The sequence below is a fragment of the Dipodomys merriami genome, unplaced genomic scaffold, assembly GCF_024711535.1.
Source record: "Dipodomys merriami isolate MVZ:Mamm:240054 unplaced genomic scaffold, mDipMer1.0.p SCAF_2, whole genome shotgun sequence".
Classification (NCBI taxonomy): domain Eukaryota; kingdom Metazoa; phylum Chordata; class Mammalia; order Rodentia; family Heteromyidae; genus Dipodomys; species Dipodomys merriami.
The window spans coordinates 65,584,290-65,603,090 of record NW_027203381.1 but is presented as its reverse complement, the minus strand read 5'-3'; the positions used below and the strand labels follow the sequence as shown (position 1 = coordinate 65,603,090).

General features: G+C 39.1%; 1 protein-coding gene across 2 annotated transcripts in view; it reads left to right on the top strand.

The window, feature by feature from the left end:
* Positions 1–18,801, top strand: part of Fgf12 (fibroblast growth factor 12) — a 539,269-nt gene that overhangs the window by 180,458 nt on the left and 340,010 nt on the right. The window contains exon 1 of one of the 2 annotated variants that reach the window (XM_070029837.1): positions 3,344–3,589. The exons of the other annotated variant lie outside the window; for it this stretch is intronic. Within the exon in view, the coding sequence (XP_069885938.1) occupies positions 3,499–3,589 (91 nt within the window). The 5' untranslated portion in view covers positions 3,344–3,498. Of the gene's footprint in view, positions 1–3,343; positions 3,590–18,801 lie in introns of those variants that run through there. 2 annotated transcript variants of the gene reach the window in all.

Genomic DNA, 18,801 nt, shown 5'->3' with positions numbered 1-18,801 from the left:
TGAGAGACAACTAATATGATTTAAAATTTAAGCCAATAACACAATACTGTCTTAGGTTTAAAATAAAGTGTAATCTTTCCATTAAACATCCTGATTTTGTGTAGGGAGTAACACGCAAAAGGTAGAGAAGTTGAAAGCGACTACTATTTCATTTTTTAAAATCTTTCATGTTGTTTTTTGTCTTTTACGGTGCATATAAAAAATGAATGCTCCTACTCAGGGTGCTATAGGAAGACTGAACTTTGGGTATCTAAATGTGGAAACGAATGACAATCTGGGAAGGAGCTGCTTGTGTCCTGAAGCATGCACACTGAAGTTCTGGATAGTAGAAGAAAATGTTGGATTCAAAAAATTCGTTATCCTTTTGGGCCTACATTCTTCAAATGTGGACAATGTATATTAAGTATATATCTCTGCGTTCTAACGTTCTTTGGCTCAGTGGACTTCTGAGCTCAACAGTAACAAAAAAAATAACAAAAATAATAACAAAGGGCAAAGTGGTGGTCCACTTTCTCTGAGATGAATCCTCCCTGCCATAAGAATCACTTTGGCAATGTTTAGACAAGACAGTTGGCTGAGTACCTGGCGGCACTGACTTTCCTGATCTGTCTTCTCAGGGATTTTGATCTCGTTGAGGAATCAGAAGTTACCTAATACTTATATGCCTAATATTGTCTTTATATTTAATGCTGAAACTTAGATGCTTCTATAATCAAATAAAATACCCTCCATGTTAGCCTTTAATAGTGTAACACCCAGAACTCATAGACCCAGGTAATTGCACCTTATGCAAAGATAATTAGACTCTTCAAAGCATTTCCCCTGCTTCACCTCATGGAATCCTTGGGACAACCTTGCCAGGGAAGCAGAGTTGCACTTTAAACATGAACATGGGTGCTCACGGAGGCCATATGTGTTTTAAGATTATGCATGGACCTGCTCACTATGCTCAGGTTCCATTGAGGGAAACAAAGCCGCATCCTACTCATTTTCAAGTTCATAAAGAATAGCACAGCTCCAGAGTACAGCAGTAGCTCTTGGCTGTGGATTCCAGACCGAGAGAGCTCTACCGGAAAACTATCTTCTGCTGCAGCACAAAGGATTATTTTTAGATGTTTTCCTTTGGCTAATTGTCTCCGCCTCCCTTGGGAATTTCTATGGGTAGAATCCCAAATGAGCCAATTTTCTCACTAATTCCTGCAGAGGTGGGGAAGCAGAGGGCTGGGTCCCTGTTGCCCTCACCCTCTCCTCAGTGATGACTGAATGATGGCTTTCGCAAGGCCTTCAAGGATCTTGAAGACCACTGAGCTTTGGAGATCTCACTGAACAATGGAGGTGGACAGGACTGTGAAGATACCTTATGGAGCCTGGCAACCACCCTGAAAGGCCTTGACTGGAGCTCCGAGATGAAAGGAGCTGAGTTTGTGGAGCCAGCAGTGGCTGTGGGTTCAAGAGGCCTTCCATGGACTCTGATTTTCTTCTGCCATCTTTGAAAGGAAGACACTTCATCAAGGCAACTTCCACTCTGAGAAAATATCAAAGGACCAGTGCAGAGTTTGCCTAGAAAGAAGAAAGAGGAAAGGGCTGGTAAAAACCATTTTGACTCCCTCGCAGTTCAAAATAAATTAGTGATAGGTAGCCTGAAGGCAATGGGTGGAAAACAGAGAGTCAAAGTCAGGGTTAGCATAAGCCTAACACCTTTTATGCAATAAACTACCTGGGGAGATGCGGAATTCTCCATCACCTAGCCAGTTCCCGTGGACATTCAGACACTAGCATGGACACTCGTATTCTCGAAAGTGATCCAAAACCCTACAGGAAGAGGCTAAATAATAATCATAATAGTTACTACCACTCTTCTAACACTTTGTAACCTGTGCCTTTAAAACACACACACACACACACACACACACACTTCACAGGGCCACATGAGATAAGTGTTATCATTAACTTTCTCTTAAAAACGAAACATAACGAAACAACACAAAAACCCTGAAGCCAACTACCTAAGTCATTTGTTTAAGATCTTACAGCAAGTAGGTGTTTTTATTTCAGTGACCAGTCCCTACAGGTGCTGAACTTCTCTGTGTCCTTGAAGATCCTTTTATTTTTTTCACGAAGACTCCACTTAGGGTAACATCCTGTCTCGTGGAGAGCATGCTTTATGTGCTGCACTCATCTAAGTTCCTACGGGGCATTGACAGACTGTGGGAATGGAGGGAGGGATGCCCAAGTGTCTAGGGCTAGGAAGAGGGGGAAGACATCACCATCCAGCCCCTAAACCTTGGAGACACTCTTGGGCACCTGGGCCTATTGGCCTAGGCAGAGCTCACCAGAATACACAGAATGCCAGAATACAACAGCACCAAGTGAAGCGCTGTTGATCTTAAGACTTGCCTGCCTCCACTGTTCACTCTGGCATTTTCTTCTGAACCTCACTTCCCACTGCACCTGTGCTGGGCATTTCCCCCCCCCTCGCCCCCCTCCTTGCCCAGGAGACTGGAAAGCAGTGGACAAACTATTGCAGAGTTGCCAGTCCTTTATTTGGCTACCCCCTTCCCTCTGCCCAGATTTATGGAGAGACACCCGAGGTGGAAAGTGACTTACCCAAGGTCGCAGAGCCCCATAGAGAACATCCAGGAATGCGGACTCCTCTATCAGTGCTCGGCCTAGGCTCTACCCCACTTAGAGAAAGAGAGAGAGAGAGAGGGGGGGGGGGGAGGGGGAGGAGAGGAGAGCGCTCTCTTGATCCCGCAGCCTTGCTTCCCTGCCCCCACCTCAAGTCCCCAGAGTGGTGGCTTCTGACGCTCCGCAGCCTCCAGGGTCCAGTCCTTCCTGCGGGCGCTTCTCTTCCGCCGGATTCCCACGCTGGAGTCGCCCTGGCTCCGCGGGCGGCCCGCGGGAGCGCTGCCTTCCGGCGGGCTCAGCCGCACAGCCCTGCCCACGCCAATCCCCTTCCGAGGGCCGAGCGCGGGGACACCGAGGCAGGCGGACGTCCGGGGTGTGGGGGGGGGGACTGTGTGTGTGTGGAGGGGTGGGGGGACTCTCGATCCGACTCCGAGAGCAGCCCAGGGGCGTACTAGCTCGGGATCAGGGCCAGCCCCTGTCCTTTCCGTCCGGCGCGGGCACCTGGAAGGAGGCACCGATCCAGGGTGACGTCCTCCGCGCAGCCGGGTCCCTCGCCCTCCCTCCTTCGGAAAGTCCCCAAAGTGTCGCGTCGGATCCCACTAAGGAGTGGCAGGGCCTCCGGCTCCCGGGAGGGCTGTCTCCCCAGCCGAGGAGCGCCACTTGCTCCTCCCCGCCGCCCCGGCCACGGCGCCCGCTGCGCGCCTGCCCTGCGCCCCCGGGGCTCCTGCGCGACCCATGTGCCCGCTCCCCTGCGCCTGGGACGCGCGCGCCATGGACTCGGGACCCGGCTTCCAAGGAGAGGCCGCCTTTTGGTTGGACAATTAGCGGAGGTGGGCGGGGAGTGGCCGAACCCCACACACGCGCCTCTCCATGAAGATTCTTGGGCTTTCTCTGAAGAAAGGAGTGCATATGCTGCAGTGTCTCTGTGGAAGGAGCCTGAGGTCCAGCGACAGCCTAAGTGGTGAGCGATGTTCGGTTCCCCATACCTAAAACACTGCAACCCTCCCCCCTCCACCCCCTCCTCACCCCGTGCGCCCTACTCCCCCCTCCCTCCAGCAGTAGTCGGGAGGGGGGGTGGAAGAAGGTGTTTCCTTCGTGGGGCGAGGCCTCAGCGCCTCTCTCTCTCTCTCTCTCTCTCTCTCTCTCTCTCTCTCTCTCTCTCTCTCTCTCTCTCTCTCTCTCTCTCTCTCTCTCTCTCTCTCTCTCATCTCTGAAGTCATTGACGCTTTGCACACTCCTTAGCTGTCACCCAGCGCCTGAGCTGAACTGGAACCCGCGGGGCTTCTGTGCCCGGCAGCCAGTGACCTGCTTTTCACCAGCTTTTCACACCGCCAGGCGCCTCTCCTTGTGATGTGCCAGGGCGGCGTGAAGCCCTGGGAGTTGTTTAGGGTCTCTTCCGACAAGTTACAGGTGCGTTCCGCTTGGGAGGGAGGGAGGGAGGGGACTTTTAAACAGGTGGCAGGCGACGCAGGTAGCTTTTCTTTTTGCTGGCTTTGTCTGAAAAGTAGACATCTGGCATTCCTGGGGGAAGGGGGGTTGGTGGTGCTTCTTTTTCCCTGGAGAGCGAGGCGATTTCTGTCCTTGGTGCTGAAACAGGAGACTCCCATCTAACAAGCGTAACCATCAGGGTGAAGGCTCAGAAAAGTACGGTATCTTTGAATGGCCTGTGATATTTAGAGAAGTCATTTAAAATTTAGTGTGGGGGGGGGGAATAAAACCTCACCGAACTAAAACCAAATCAAGTGAATCTGATTTTCTGAAGCCTTGCAACCTGATGTGTGGTTCCACGGCATTTAAAAGATGTAAGTTCCCTTCAAAGCATGTATGTGTTTGTAAGTGTTCATTCCGTGTGTGTGCTTTCTTGCTTTCTTTTTAATTGGGGTAGGGTGTGAGGAGAGAGGAGAGGCATTGTGCAGTGTCTAACTTCGCTACGTCTCAACAAGTATGTCTGTGAAAGAATATCTTGGGTACATAAATTCCTAATAATTTTAACATTCAATTCAGCAGCATTATAATAGAGTTTCTGTTTGAAACTTCATGTGTTATTTTGGGGCATCTGATTCACTGGGTAATGGTACCTATTTTCACTCTGTTCTAGCGCTATGAAAATTATATTTGGATATAGGTTTCATTCATCATTTCTAAAACTTTGACTTTCTGGTTAAGTCACCAGTCATGATGAAATTAAAACTATTTAAAATTAGTTAATTTTAAATCGGGTACTTCACATGTCAAATTTGAGAACACACTTTGGAAATGCAATTGCAATGAAATCTCTTGCTTGGCATCTGTGTAATTTAGAAGTTTATTTAGAGGTTCTTTTTGTTTTTCCATCATCTTTGTAGGTGCTAAAAATGTCACAACACTCCTTTCTCAACTAAGAGTCTTCCCATTAAATCTTTATGATGTGATAATACATATTTTCAGGAAGCTAGGAGATAGGTGTGTACTATTATTATTTCATATATATATATATATTTCTGATATGTGTTTTTTGGATGTGAAACAAATATGAAGAGTGACTTGGATATGTATTTCTCAGATGTGAGAAACTAAAAGGGTGCATAGCATATGATAAATATTTTTAGGGCATTTCCTCATGGAAATTAGGTAAGATTTTCAGTTACCTTACAAAGTCAGTTTTCCAAATAGTAATGGATCAAAATGGGATGGGTCATCTGTGTGACTTGGTAGTATAGGTTGTTGAAAGCATGTGAGTTATAGTTAAGATATCTAGTTACAAGGTAGTCTTGGTAAGTCACCATGAATCTTGAAACTCATGAATTACATCTAAAATGAGGAAATACTGATATCTCTTGACTAGTTCTTGTGTATAACTCTGCACTTGATTTACTGCAGGACATATTGAAACTGTGGTTCTTTCTCTATATATGTATTGTTATTTAGTGAAGTAGGTGTTTTATTTTGGGGAACTATCTCTGTAGAGAAACTCTTATAAAATGTTACATTCTAAGGAGGGAAGAAGATCTTTTTCCATTCTTCCCACAGACAGAAATAATATGTAGTTTTCAAGAGATTGGTTCTGGAATTACACAGCCTTGTTGGAATGATGGCTCTTTAAAGCTGATGATTATGTGTAACTAATATAAGCTTGCTGTTTCTTGATTTATGCATAAATATAAAACATGATGTTAGTACTAACATCACAGGTTGTTGCAAATATTAAATGAATTAAGGATAGCTAAATATTTAATAGTATTACAGGATTACAGGCCTATGGTAAGGGCTTTATGCTTGTGACATATAATATGCTTAAAATATCTTAGATACTGCTGTTATTATGTTCTTCTTGAAACTGATTCCTTTCATGGGGATCTTACCATTTAAATGACAACAGCATACCTTTGCATATATTCTCTGTTAATACAAAACTTGGGACAAAGGCATCAGACAATTTTCACTGAGTGAATTTGCAAAAAGAAAGTTACAGTGAAGCACTGTAATTTAAAATTATTGCTCTAAAGGAACACAGTAATGTTTTGAATGATGTGAACATGAAGTAATAGAGTTTCACACTAGCTACCACTGTTCTTTTACAGTTGAGTTAAATAAGGAAACTACATGGATGTGATGTATTTTTTAATGACAGGTTCAGAGTCTGCTAACACATGCTGAAATTTTAGAATTGTAAATATTTTCATGCTCTCTCTAGGTTTTATCAAATGAATGGAGCTAAGAAAATAAGAACTCTCTATTTTTTAGCTTTTTGGCATTATTATAATATTTTATTGCTCCTACCTCTTTTATTTATTATCAAACATTAGTGTCTTGTCTAGTTTACCTAATGCAACAGTTTATAAATCCTTTATATGTCAGTAGGATGGAGATGACAGGAACTATCACTCAGAATGTAGTGTTAGAAAAGGTTATGTCAGTTGTTTAAAACTAGATTTTCAGTCTCTCATGATCCTTGTTTTTTCTTTCTTTTTATTTGTCAAGATTACTTTTTAAAGCATGTGGAATCCATTCTTTAAAAGACAGAGTAGAAGTTTAGAATTCTAAACAATCCCATTGAGAGTATGTGATACTTCTTCTTCACCTGATAAAATATCATGTTTTTAGTACAAAGAAAGAATAAAGCAGATTCGTTTACTTTTTCTCAAGAGAGAAGACCTTCACTAAGAAATAGGCTCACAGAAGAGCAGGAATTAAAGCAACATGATTATCTCTGTTCTCATTCATGTCCATGTGTAGTGGGGGGAATGCAGAAGCATTCCATCTGAGGATGAGGTTTCAGGTTTCTTACCACTTTGGTGTAAAGGCCATTCCATTGTAGAAGAGAGACTGATGTCCTTGTAACAAAGTAGGTTCCCTAGAAAACGGAGACAGATCTCAACTTGAAAGAAGAGACAACACTGTAGGAGGTTATGAACAGTAGAAGTAACAAGTATTGATAGATACTTGCATTTTCTGGTTTCCTTGTTCCATCATGTTAGGCTTTTCTACAAAATCATGCATTTTCTATACAGTTGTAACTCTTCTGTGGAATTCAGGAAATTAGGGACTTTTCAGCCTGACATTATGGTGGGTTATCAGATATCCAAAGATGGAGCTGAACAATCACGTCAAATTTCCTTGATGGAGAATTCATAATTAGCACTGGATGTGTAGAGGATATCTAACTTTATCACCCGGAAAGGCTGAGGAAAGATGATTGCAAGTTTGAGACCACCTTGTACTACAATGTAAGAACTTTTCTCTAAATACCAGAAAAAGAAAGAAAGAAAAAACATAGCTAAAACTCATCCACATTGCTGTTTTCAAGTAGAGCATAGATAAACAAGACAGAGCTACACACAATCAGTTTAAAGCAGATGCTTGTACAGCTAATGTTTCTAATTGTTCTACAAGATAGTAAAATGATCCTAAACCACAATATTGATCACAAACTGGTTATTGTTTTTAAGCTCCCTTCCCAGAATGGAATTGTTGACAAGGGGCATTGAACAGGCTTTAAAGTGCCACTGCATCTTTACTTGTAACTGTTCCATAGCACACTTAAATCTCTTTCATATTTCTTCAAGTATGCAGGTAATAGGTGACTTCCAAACTAGAACAAATGAGAATAATGTATTTATTAGTCGGAAGTACTTTGGATTTGAATTCAGTCTCCAGACATCTAGCAATGAGCTGGTATAGGTGAGAACAGCTTAATGTTAGAGTGCTTGCCTAGAGTGCATGAAGCCCTGTTACATCCTCAGCACTGCAAAAAAAGGAAGGGAAGAAGGAAGGAAGGAAGGAAGGAAGGAAGGAAGGAAGGAAGGAAGGAAGGAAGGAAAGACAGAAAGAAAGAAAGAAACAAAGAAAGAAGAAAGAAAGAAGAAAGAAAAGAAAAGAAAGAAAATTAAAGGAAGGATGGAAGAAAGAGAATATCAAAAACTGAATAATAATGTCAACTTTTTGAAGACATGTATTCAGTTTTCTGTGTTTAATGCTGAAATGTGAGTGATTTGAGTATGTAACTAACTGCTTTCAATTATCCAGTCTTAGAAAAGTTGGAAAGTTGAGGAGAAATGAATAATTTGTTCGTGGTAATTATCTCTGTTGAAGGATCTTTCTTTGAGCTGGAATTTCTGTTGTGTTTAAATTCTTCCATATTTCAAATGCTATTCTAATAGCTAAAATGAGGGAACTACTTAATGTGCCACTTATGAATTCTATTTTCAAAAAGATTTTAATTGTTGATGTGAGATTGTCAATGTAAATGACAGAAAACATAAAAAAATTAGCTTTTGTCATTTATTTATGTAATATTCCAAACTCCTATTATGTATACATGTAATAACACTTTTACATAGATAATCTATATTAAAGTAGTTGTAGACTTACAGCAGAATTGAGTGGAGGGTGAAGAAGTGTCCTAGGAAATCTATACTGCCCTATCAACAATCACCATCAATTTGTCACACTTGTCAAAATGTGTGAACCTACATTGACACGACGGAAGTTAAATCCATGGTTTACATTAAGGCTCACGACTAATCTTACACATTGTCTAGGTTTGGATATATGCACAATGGCATATGTTCATTACTATTCTATCACACAGAGTATTTTCCTTACCCTAAAATATCTTATATACTCTTCCTACTCATTCTCTTCTCCCTTACAGAAAACACTCAATTTTTAAAAAAAATTTTACTTTCATTGTTTTGCTCTTTGTCGATTGCCATGCAGTGAGAATAATATAGTATAAGTTTTTTAATTCTGACTCTTTATTCACTTGATAATGTGTATTTAAGTTTCTTCCAATTTTCCCCTGCTTGAAAGCTCAGTTCTTTCTAGTTCTGAACAAATATTCCACTGCTTGGATATACCACAACTCAAGTACCCTTACACTTAATAAGGGTTGTTTATTTAGCCATATAGCTACTAAATATTGCTTGTTTCAAGATTCACAAATCGTATGTTCACATATTATGCCTTGCTATAGACATCAATATGCATGTTTTTTGTATTTGAGTTGCTACTAATGGACCCAAGTGTAGAATTGTATAATGAAAGTAAGCTAACTTTTGTAAGAAACTATCAAACTGTTTTCCAAAGTGGCTACACTTTCCTACTATCCATAAATACATCCATGCCCTAGCCCAGAGTATGTTGAAGTTTTAGATACTATAATCGGTTTGTGGTGCTATTTTATATTTTAATCTGTAATCCCCTAAGGGCATATCTTCTTGAACATCTTTGCATATGCTTGCTTGTCACACATGTATTTTATTTGTTGAAGTTTCTATTCACATCTTTCAACCATTTTTGTAAAGAAAAATGAGTGTTCACTTTCTCACTGTAAAGGTGTCATGATCAGTTTTTTGCCCAATGTTTTGAGTTCTCTCTTTCGGGGACCTTGGTGGATATTATCCCATTCTTTGCAGTCAAATGACTCATGACTTGTACTGGCAAATGAATTGTGAGCAGAAGTGCCATGTTCCCACATGAAAGCCTTAGTAGCCCAAAGCACAACCCATAAGGTGATCTTTGCTACTGAGACGATCATAGTAGTTGTGTCTGTACTGCAGAGTCCTGTGAGAAGTTAACAACTCTTTTTGGATGTAACTAATCTGTAAGAGTAGCTTGTGATCTGTACTATTTTGATTAACATATCAGAACAGTGTTGCTTAAAACCATAAACAGTAATGCAGGTTATTGAGTGACGTTAAAGGTTCTATCTAGTCCGTTTCTCTGTGATCCTCTGTGCAGTGCCCAATGCTTAGATAACTGATTTCCACTCACAGTGTTTTACCAATTCATTTAGTTACATTATCACTCTTCTGGTAAGTTACTGTGTGCCTTTAGTCTAGCGGGTACAGTGTTCCCTAAATGACATCCACCTCTGTACCAGAGGGGTAATGAGCCTCCACCAGTGTTTTTCCTGTACTTTGTGATCATCTGCTCAATGCTGTGATTTAATTGCAAGGACTATAAGGATTCAGTTGTTCTTTTCCTCTTACTCTAACAAATGTGCAAATTACAGTTAGACGCCTTCAGTCACATCTGGGAATGTACGAACTAGTTGTATTCCTCAAAATCTGTGACAACATTGTAGTTTTCATCACTATTGTAGTATTGCCAGGCAACGGATGATGTCAGTAGACACTGCTTTTCTTCTTCAGTGTCATCAACTAAGAATATGAACACTGGAGGAAAAAAAAAAACAGGACAAAACTACATGGGCAAGGGATTGGGCTAAATGCTTCCATTCGAGTCATGACACTCTGAGAAATGAATCAAGACAGATTTTTCCCAAATCCTCGAGTACTTGCATCGTGACAGCTAGTTTTTTCTAAAGGGGACCCCTCCCTTCCATCTCGATTTCTCTTTCCAATGGAATGACAGTGAAAGAAGCATGTTCTGCCTCAGGAGTGGCCATATTTCAATTCAGCAAACAATTCTTGACAACTGATTACATCCTAGGTTCTGTGCTGGATGGGATTGGGCAAGCAGGAAGATAAATTCTTATAAACAAAAAGTATAGTAGAAGAAAGGATGAAGTATTTGCCAAAGGGAAGTAGTTGGGAGACTCAGTGTGTTTCACACCAACGCATATTAACTCAATTTGATGTCTGAGGGTAAAAATCACCTTAACAAAAGAATCATTAATGGGGTTTCAGATTTCCAATAATCCTTCTGAACTTGAAAAGCATCCTAAGAGTTCAAAAGGAATTGCTGAGTTCTTGCAAACGAGAGTTGGAAGGCAAGGAGCAATATCTTTGGGCATTTTATCAGAAAAACATGTTTGAAGGAAAGTAAGATGAAAATATGAACAACTTCATTTAAAAGTTTTTATTATCAAGGTGATGTACAGAGGGGTTACAGTTATATTAGTAAGGTAGTGATTACAGTTCTTGTCTAACTTGTGACCCTTCCCTCATTTTTCTCCCTCTTTCTCTTCCCCCATATTTCCCCCTCCAAGTTGTACAGATCATTTCCAACATATTTTCTTGTGAGTATTGCTGTTCCATAGGTTCCCCTTTGTCCTTTGTCTCACCATTTTGTTGTTCTCCTTCCCGTCTGTAGTTCAGATAAACATATATGCAATATCCAGGGTACCAAAAATGAACACAGTGACAACAGAGGATAAACCATAGGGGGAAAGACACACGCACACACACACACACACACACACACACACACACACACACACACACACACACACACACACACACACACACACAAAGAAATCACATACAAAGAAATTATCTGCAGGAAATTATCCTGCAGTTCAATTCCAGCTTACTTACCATTTCTTGTGTCTTGTCTTTTCATCTATATTATACTTCTCTGCCCTTCAACATGTCCATTTATTGCCAGGTAGTTATACTACATCAACTTTTTACATTGGTGCAAATTCTATTTGTATACCAGGGTTAGACTACTGACAAATCTGATCCCTCCATTTCTATTGAATGGATTAAAACCACAAAGCATTTTGGCCTTGTTCAATTTAGTGGACACAACCCCTACCCTTGATGCTGTTATTTCCATTGCATGGTGTTACACATGTTACATAGCAATGACATTAAATGCAGGACATTTGAATCTCTTAGGCTGCCAAATCAGAAAGACACTGTGAATCTGCCAAGACAATCTCCCTTGCTGAAATGATTTTTCTTGTTTATACATAAGCTTCTCGTACCAGCCTACCCCCTCCACTCATTACTGTTTATAGCAATGATAGCATTGCAGTTGGTGTCACTGATTGCCCACGTTGTTGCTTCAATGAAGCCAGCTGGGATGCGATTGCCTGGTCTTTAAATAAAACTTAGTGGCACAAAATGCATCTTTTATTTTTTTTGAGGGGAGAGGGGTTGTTGCTAGCTGCATCATTTTCTAAGTCTCTAATTATTTGCTTAACTTGGAGGAAGTTGGGAACCAGCGAGTTGCTGTGTTGGTTCAGTGTCTGACCTTGACACTCAGGAACTTGTAAGTACACAGCCATGTATTGTTTTCATGAAACCAGTCTTCACACCGTACTGATTACCTCCTTACCACAATCCATTGCAACACTCTGAAAAACAACACATGGGCTGGAGATAGGGGACACACCTAGGGCTCCAGTTATACCAAGGCTGAAGCCAGAAGATTGAGAGCAGGAATTGGGTTTGTGCTAACCTACTGACAGTCCTGTGTTCACCAGCAGTATGGGGATATTTGGGTGTGGTGAAAAGTTGAATGCAATTCTAAAACTGCATCTTTTTGTCCTACACATGTACTGGTTATTGCAAATAAGGGAAACCATGGGACCTGTTTCTTTGAGCCTGGCTTACTTCACTTAATATAATGTTTTCGAAGTCCAAAAGCTATGTACATATGACTATATAAGATGATGTTAAGCAAAATGAACCCCAAGATAGGGACACAAATATCTTTTTTCTTTCTTGCTATTGTTTCTAAAATATATATATATATATATATATATATATATATATATATATATGAAATGTACTATGTGATTTTTTTGTTTCTTTGTATGTTTCTTTGTATGTTTCTCTCCCATGGTATAACCCCTGTTTTCACTGTATTTGATGTCGGTGCCCTACATCTTGTATATATACTTCTTTAATTTGGGGAGGGGAAGGGAAAAAACAAAATGCTTAAATAAGGATACAGGTTGACCCCTTGTAACAATGAGATGTACAAAACACTATGTTAAAATATACTTTACAACTTCGGGGGTGGGGGGACGTAGGTGTGGAAGTGGGAGGGAAGGGAGGGTAGGGGAAAACAAAGGAGGAGGCAACAATGCTCAATAGGGAATGTACTCATTACCTTGCTCATGTAACTGTAACCCCTCTGTACAGCATTTTTACAATAAAAAATACAAAATTAAAAAAATAAAAGTGCATCTTCTAAAACTGCTTCAGTACAGAAAATAAAATCATCAATCACTATCTTTGGCCTTTTGGCTTGTAACTCTTAGTTGATAGTGTAGCGTATCTCCTTACAATTATATATAGCAAACCATAAAATTAGAGCTTCTCTAGGAAAATATTTATATGTCTATAGACATTTATTTATTTCATCCTAATAAGCTTGAAATTGAAGTGCATGTATATATATATATATATATATATATCTTTTAAGATATGTGAATGTGTGTTTTTGTGATTAACAATTTAATGCATGTATATATATATCTTTTAAGATGTATATATATTGTTAGTGGTAGAATTCTAAATTGTTAGTGGTAGAATGAGTGACCAATAGTGATTTGATAGTGGATGTTCAGAGATGGAAGATTTGCTTTGCATGTAGGCCTAGGTTATTTGAAATTTTATGAAAATGTGTTCCTGTGCCTAATAAACTAAAGATATAGGCTTTAGATTATATGCTTTTCTGTTCATAGGAGAAAACTGACCATGTAAAATGTCTAGAATAAGAAAATGGCTTATAAAATTACAACTCGAACATTACTACTTTCATTCTATGTGTGTGAATGTTTTATAACAAAGGTTACTATAGAAAAATAATGTCTTTCCTGTTTCCCTCTATAGTGTAAAACAAATATTCTAGATATGGAAATTGATAGACAAAACAGTTGGAAAATATATTTTCTTCTAAACATCCATGAAAGAATATGTTTGTAATGGTTCTTGGACAGAGATTCTTTTGAGGTAGTAGAATCAGGAATTTGTGTTTCTGTGTTGTAACCAGTGATTTCTACATTACATATTAATCAGTATATAGCTAGGTGAGAAATTATGGATCATATGTGTTTTTAACTTTATCTATATTAAAATACTACAGAATTTAACATTTTATGCAAGATTCTCCTAAACATGATTTTAAATTATTTAAGAGGATATCATGTCTGTGGTATAATTACCAGCTTGACACTATTGTTAGTTATTTAGTGTATACACATTTTTCTGTGACTTCAGATATTTTTGTGATAAATATCCTTGTGCAGAAATTCTTGAGTGCTGTGTTCTTGGGAAAAAGTATAAGTAATAACTTCTTCCTCCTTCTTCATATTACCTCTGTCCTTAACACTGAGATAAAATCAGTTGGCAAAGTAGTCAAAATTTGTCAAGCAGATGGCTATTAAATGCATATACTTTCTTATTAGGTTATTGGATTACTGGATCGGAGAATGATTGAATTAAATCTTAGGGTTTTAAAAAAATAATATACCTATTGACATATACAATTCACTATGGAGAGGGTTTGAGTTTTCTGAGTAGACCTACTCCTGAGAATTTCAGCCTCATCTACATTGAGCCCTAGCAATGGAGACAGAGAGGTTTGGACTCCAAATTTACAAGGAAAGGAAAATTTAAGTGCCCACCTAGAAGCTCAAAAAAGTATCCACTCCATGGGCAGGAAATCTACAGAGAGAAAATCCATCACAGGCTGTCACGCCTGCAGAACTCACAATCAGATAACTAGCTTCCTTCATCCTTGGAAAGAAGAGGAAGGGTGAGTAGAAGGGTAAAAACTGCCTTCCCAATACTCTGGAAAAGGCAGAAGCACCATTTTTGTGGATCAAGAAGTGAATTGAATGTAGAAGAATAAATAGCAGCTCTTATCGTTTGTGACTTTCAAGGGCCTCTTAATAATGTTGATGTGTCCTCTGGGAGCATGTAACATAGTTTTTAAACTCCTGCTAGGTGAGTCTCTTCTACTGTATATTTTTTGTATATTTATTATGTGGAAAGCGTATCCCTTGCATTTCTTAAGTAACTGATGTGAGTTAAATTTGACCTTTTGCATTTCTTATTACCTTTAAAGTATGTGAGGAACTACTTTTTTTGTTTAAGACTATGCTATCTCCTTGTCCTAGAAATATTGGTTCTAATCATTTTACTACTTTCCAAATTATTTCTGTTCTGTTGTTTTCTGCAGAGAGGTGCTTCTACTCAACTTTTAGTTGTTTACTGAGAAAGTATGGCTCTTGGCTTTTCTTTCTGGTTTTTGACCATGTTGGAGGGTACGATATAATCCAATTTGAAGTCCAGGGCTAGGAAAGAAGAGAGTCCCTTGTCTTGGAATCACATATTTAGCTTCTCCATAATATGCTGACTTTCCCATAACCGTACACTATTGCCCCAACTGCCCTGTGCACAGTAACTGCAACGTATGTGTGGTTAGTTAAAAAATGTATATCAATGTATTTAGATACTTTCACATTATAAAACTCCACAAATTAATTTTAGCATATCAATTAGAATATAGAAAATTACTGAGAAGCAAAAAATAAATATATAAATATCCATGTTCCCTCCCCAAATAACTGCTGTTTACATTTCATTTACTTTTTTTCTCTCACAAAAATGTGTTACATCCTATAATATTGTGCAGACTTTTAAAACTTAACATGACAACACCACAGTGTCCCATGTTAAATAGTTTGTGTTTACATTTATTTGTTTTATTGGCGTATACTTATACAAGGGGGTTCATTGCGATACTTCCATACATGTGTATACTGTACCCCACTCACACCTATCAACTCGGTCATTTTTCCTCTTTCTTCTTCCCTCCTTCTTAAGACAATCTCAGTAGGTTTTATTATTCTATGTCCATGCATGCCTATGAAATACCATCTTAATTTCAATTTACCTTCTAGATTATTTCATCTTTTGTGAAAGCTATCTTATTTTTTTATTTTTTGTACTTTTTATTGTAAAAATGCTGTACAGAGGGGTTACAGTTACATGAGCAAAGTAATGAGTACATTTCCTATTGAGCATTGTTGCCTCCTCCTTTTTTTCCCCCTACCATCCCTTCCCTCCCACCTCCACAACTACCCCCCCTCACCAAAGTTGTAAAGTTCATTTTCAACATAGTGTCTTGTACATCTCATTGTTACAAGAGGTCAACCTGTATCCTTATTTAAGCATTTTGTTTTTTACCCTTCCCCTCCCCAAATTAGAGAAGTATATATGCAAGATGCTGGGCACCAACATCAAATACAGTGAAAACAGGGGTTATACCATGGGGGAGGAACATACAGAGCAACAAAAAAATCACAAGGTACATTATAAATACTTTAGAAACAATAGCAAGAAAGAAAAAAGATATTTGTGTCCCTATCTTGGGGTTCATTTTGCTTAACATCATCTTATATGGTCATATGCACATAGCTTTTGACCTTTTCTGCTTGTTCTACACTTGTACTAGTTATTGCAAATAAGGGAAACCATGGGACCTATGTTTCATTGGGCCTGGCTTACTTCACTCAATATAATTTTTTCTCAGACTTTCCATTTCCTAACAAATGGGACAATGCCATTCTTTCTGATAGAGGCATAGAATTCCATTGTGTATATATACCACATTTTCTTGATCCATTTATCTACTGAGGAGCATCTGGGTTGGTTCCATATCTTAACTATGGTAAATAATGCTGCGATAAACATAGTTGTGCTGGTAACTTTAGTATGGTCTTGTTTGTGATCATTCAGGTAAATGCCCAAAAGTAGGATTTCTGGGTCATAGGGGAACTCTATGTGGAGTCTTTTGAGGAACCTCTATACTACTTTCCAAAGTGGTTGAACAGTTTTACATAGATTTACCCAGCAATGCAGTAGGGTTACCTTCTGGCCACATCCCTTCCAGCATCTGTTATTAGAGTTCATGATTATAGCCATTCTAACTGGGTTGAGGTGGAATCTCAATGTTGTTTTGATTTGCATTTCTTTTATGGCTAGAGAGGTTGAACATTTCTCCATGTGTCTATTGGCCATTCTTATTTCCTCTTCAGAGAAGTTTCTCTTTTAGGCTTTAGCACACTTATTTATCAGGCAGTTGTTTCTTTGAGGATTTGTTGTTGGGAGATTTAATTTTTTGAGTTTTAAGTATATTTTAGATATAAGACCCTTGTCTGTTGTATGGTTAGTGAAGATCTTCTCCCAATTCCTGGGCTTTTTATTGATCTTTCTAGCTATGTCCTTTGCCATGCAGAAGCTCTGCAACTTCATGAAATCCCATTTGTCCAACCTTTCTTTGATTTGTTGTGTTTCTGGGTCTCTATTAAGAACATTTTGGCCTGTGCCAAAGAGATCTAGGGTTTCTCCCATTCCTTCCTGTAATGTTTTCAGGGTATATGTTTTGACTCCTAGGTCTTTGGTCCATTTGGAGTTGATTCTGGTGCAGAGTGATATATAATCTAGCCTTAAACAATGCTTGATAAGAAATGTACTCATTACCTCGCTCATTTAACTGTAACCTCTCCTCTGTATAGAATTTTCACAATAAAAAACCTATATTTTAAAAAATAATCTAGCTTTAGTTTTCTACAGGTGATTAACCAATTTTGCCAACACCATTTACTGAAGAGGCTTTTTACTTCCATTCTATTTTTTTAAAGCTCCCTTATTGAAGATTAGGAGGCTATAGGTCTGTGGGTTCATTTCTGGGTTTTCAGTTCTATTCCATTGGTCCTCAGGTCTGTTCTTGTGCCGGTACCAAGCTGTTTTGATTACTATGGCTTTGTAGTAGAGTTGGAAATTTGATATTGATATTCCTTTAGCACTGTTCTTTCTGTTAAAGATGGTTTTTGCTATTTGGGTTCTTTTATGGTTCCATATGAATTTTTGGATTGCTTCTTCTATTTCATTGAAGAATTAGATTGGAATATTGGTAGGTATCACATTGAATTTGTAGATAGCCTTTGGAAGCATTGCCATTTTGTGAAAGCTATTTTAATGAATATATAAAGTTCACTTATGGTTGAATGGCATAATTAATTGTAAAAATTCCAATGCATATGCAATAATCACACACACACATTCTGGCATATGTTAGTCAGTATTGTCTCTGAATCCTGTCTCTCCATCTCCTTTAGTCACTCTTCCTTTCCTACTATGATGTCTAGTATTTAGTATGGTGCCTGCCTGAAAGTAGCATAACATATTTGTGAACTGAAGGAGTAAATATTATGTACTAGCATAAAAATGTATTCAAGGTCAAACTTGGAGTGCTGGTAACTCACATGCTCTGTTGTCTTGGTAACAAGATGTCCCTAGTACTAACCACAGAGGATGAGCAGCTTTCTAGACATTGCCTAAAGACAAGGATAGGGTAGTGCACAGACTTAAAGCTTCCCTTGTCCTGAAACAACGTGTGGGTTACCTTCTATGGCCCTGGCTTTCCTGCTAGGTCCCTAGACTTTGGGCAGTGTCCACTGACCCATCCGGTCACTAGCTGTCCCTCTCTCATGGAGTACCTCTCTGTCATTTGTAAAATGCATTGCAATGATACTGATTGTCTCCTTTTTCCTCACATTGAAATAAACACAGAGCACTGGTGAAATTTTTGTTAATAGAAAGTCCAAGAAGCCAAGATGATATCTACAAAGTCCCTGAACTTTCCCACACCCACTTCTTGTACACAAAGTTATTTAGACTTAAGAGTGAAGAGGAGAGGGAGAGAAAGAGAGAGAGAGAGAAAGAGAGAGAGAGAGAGAGAGAGAGAGAGAGAGAGAGAGAGAGAGAGAGAGAGAGAGAGAGAGAGAGAGAGAGGCAGATAAGATATAGAAGAAAGGGCTATAGGCTTTTCTCACCCAAGAGAAAGAAAAGAAAGAAAAAAGAGAGAGTGATCCCCAGCAACCTGGGCTAAAAAGGAACTAGAATGTCCATATGTTTAAGGACCAGTTTTTCTGCAAGTTGGACACCATTATAGATTCTGCATTCAAATGTGCCTGCAAAT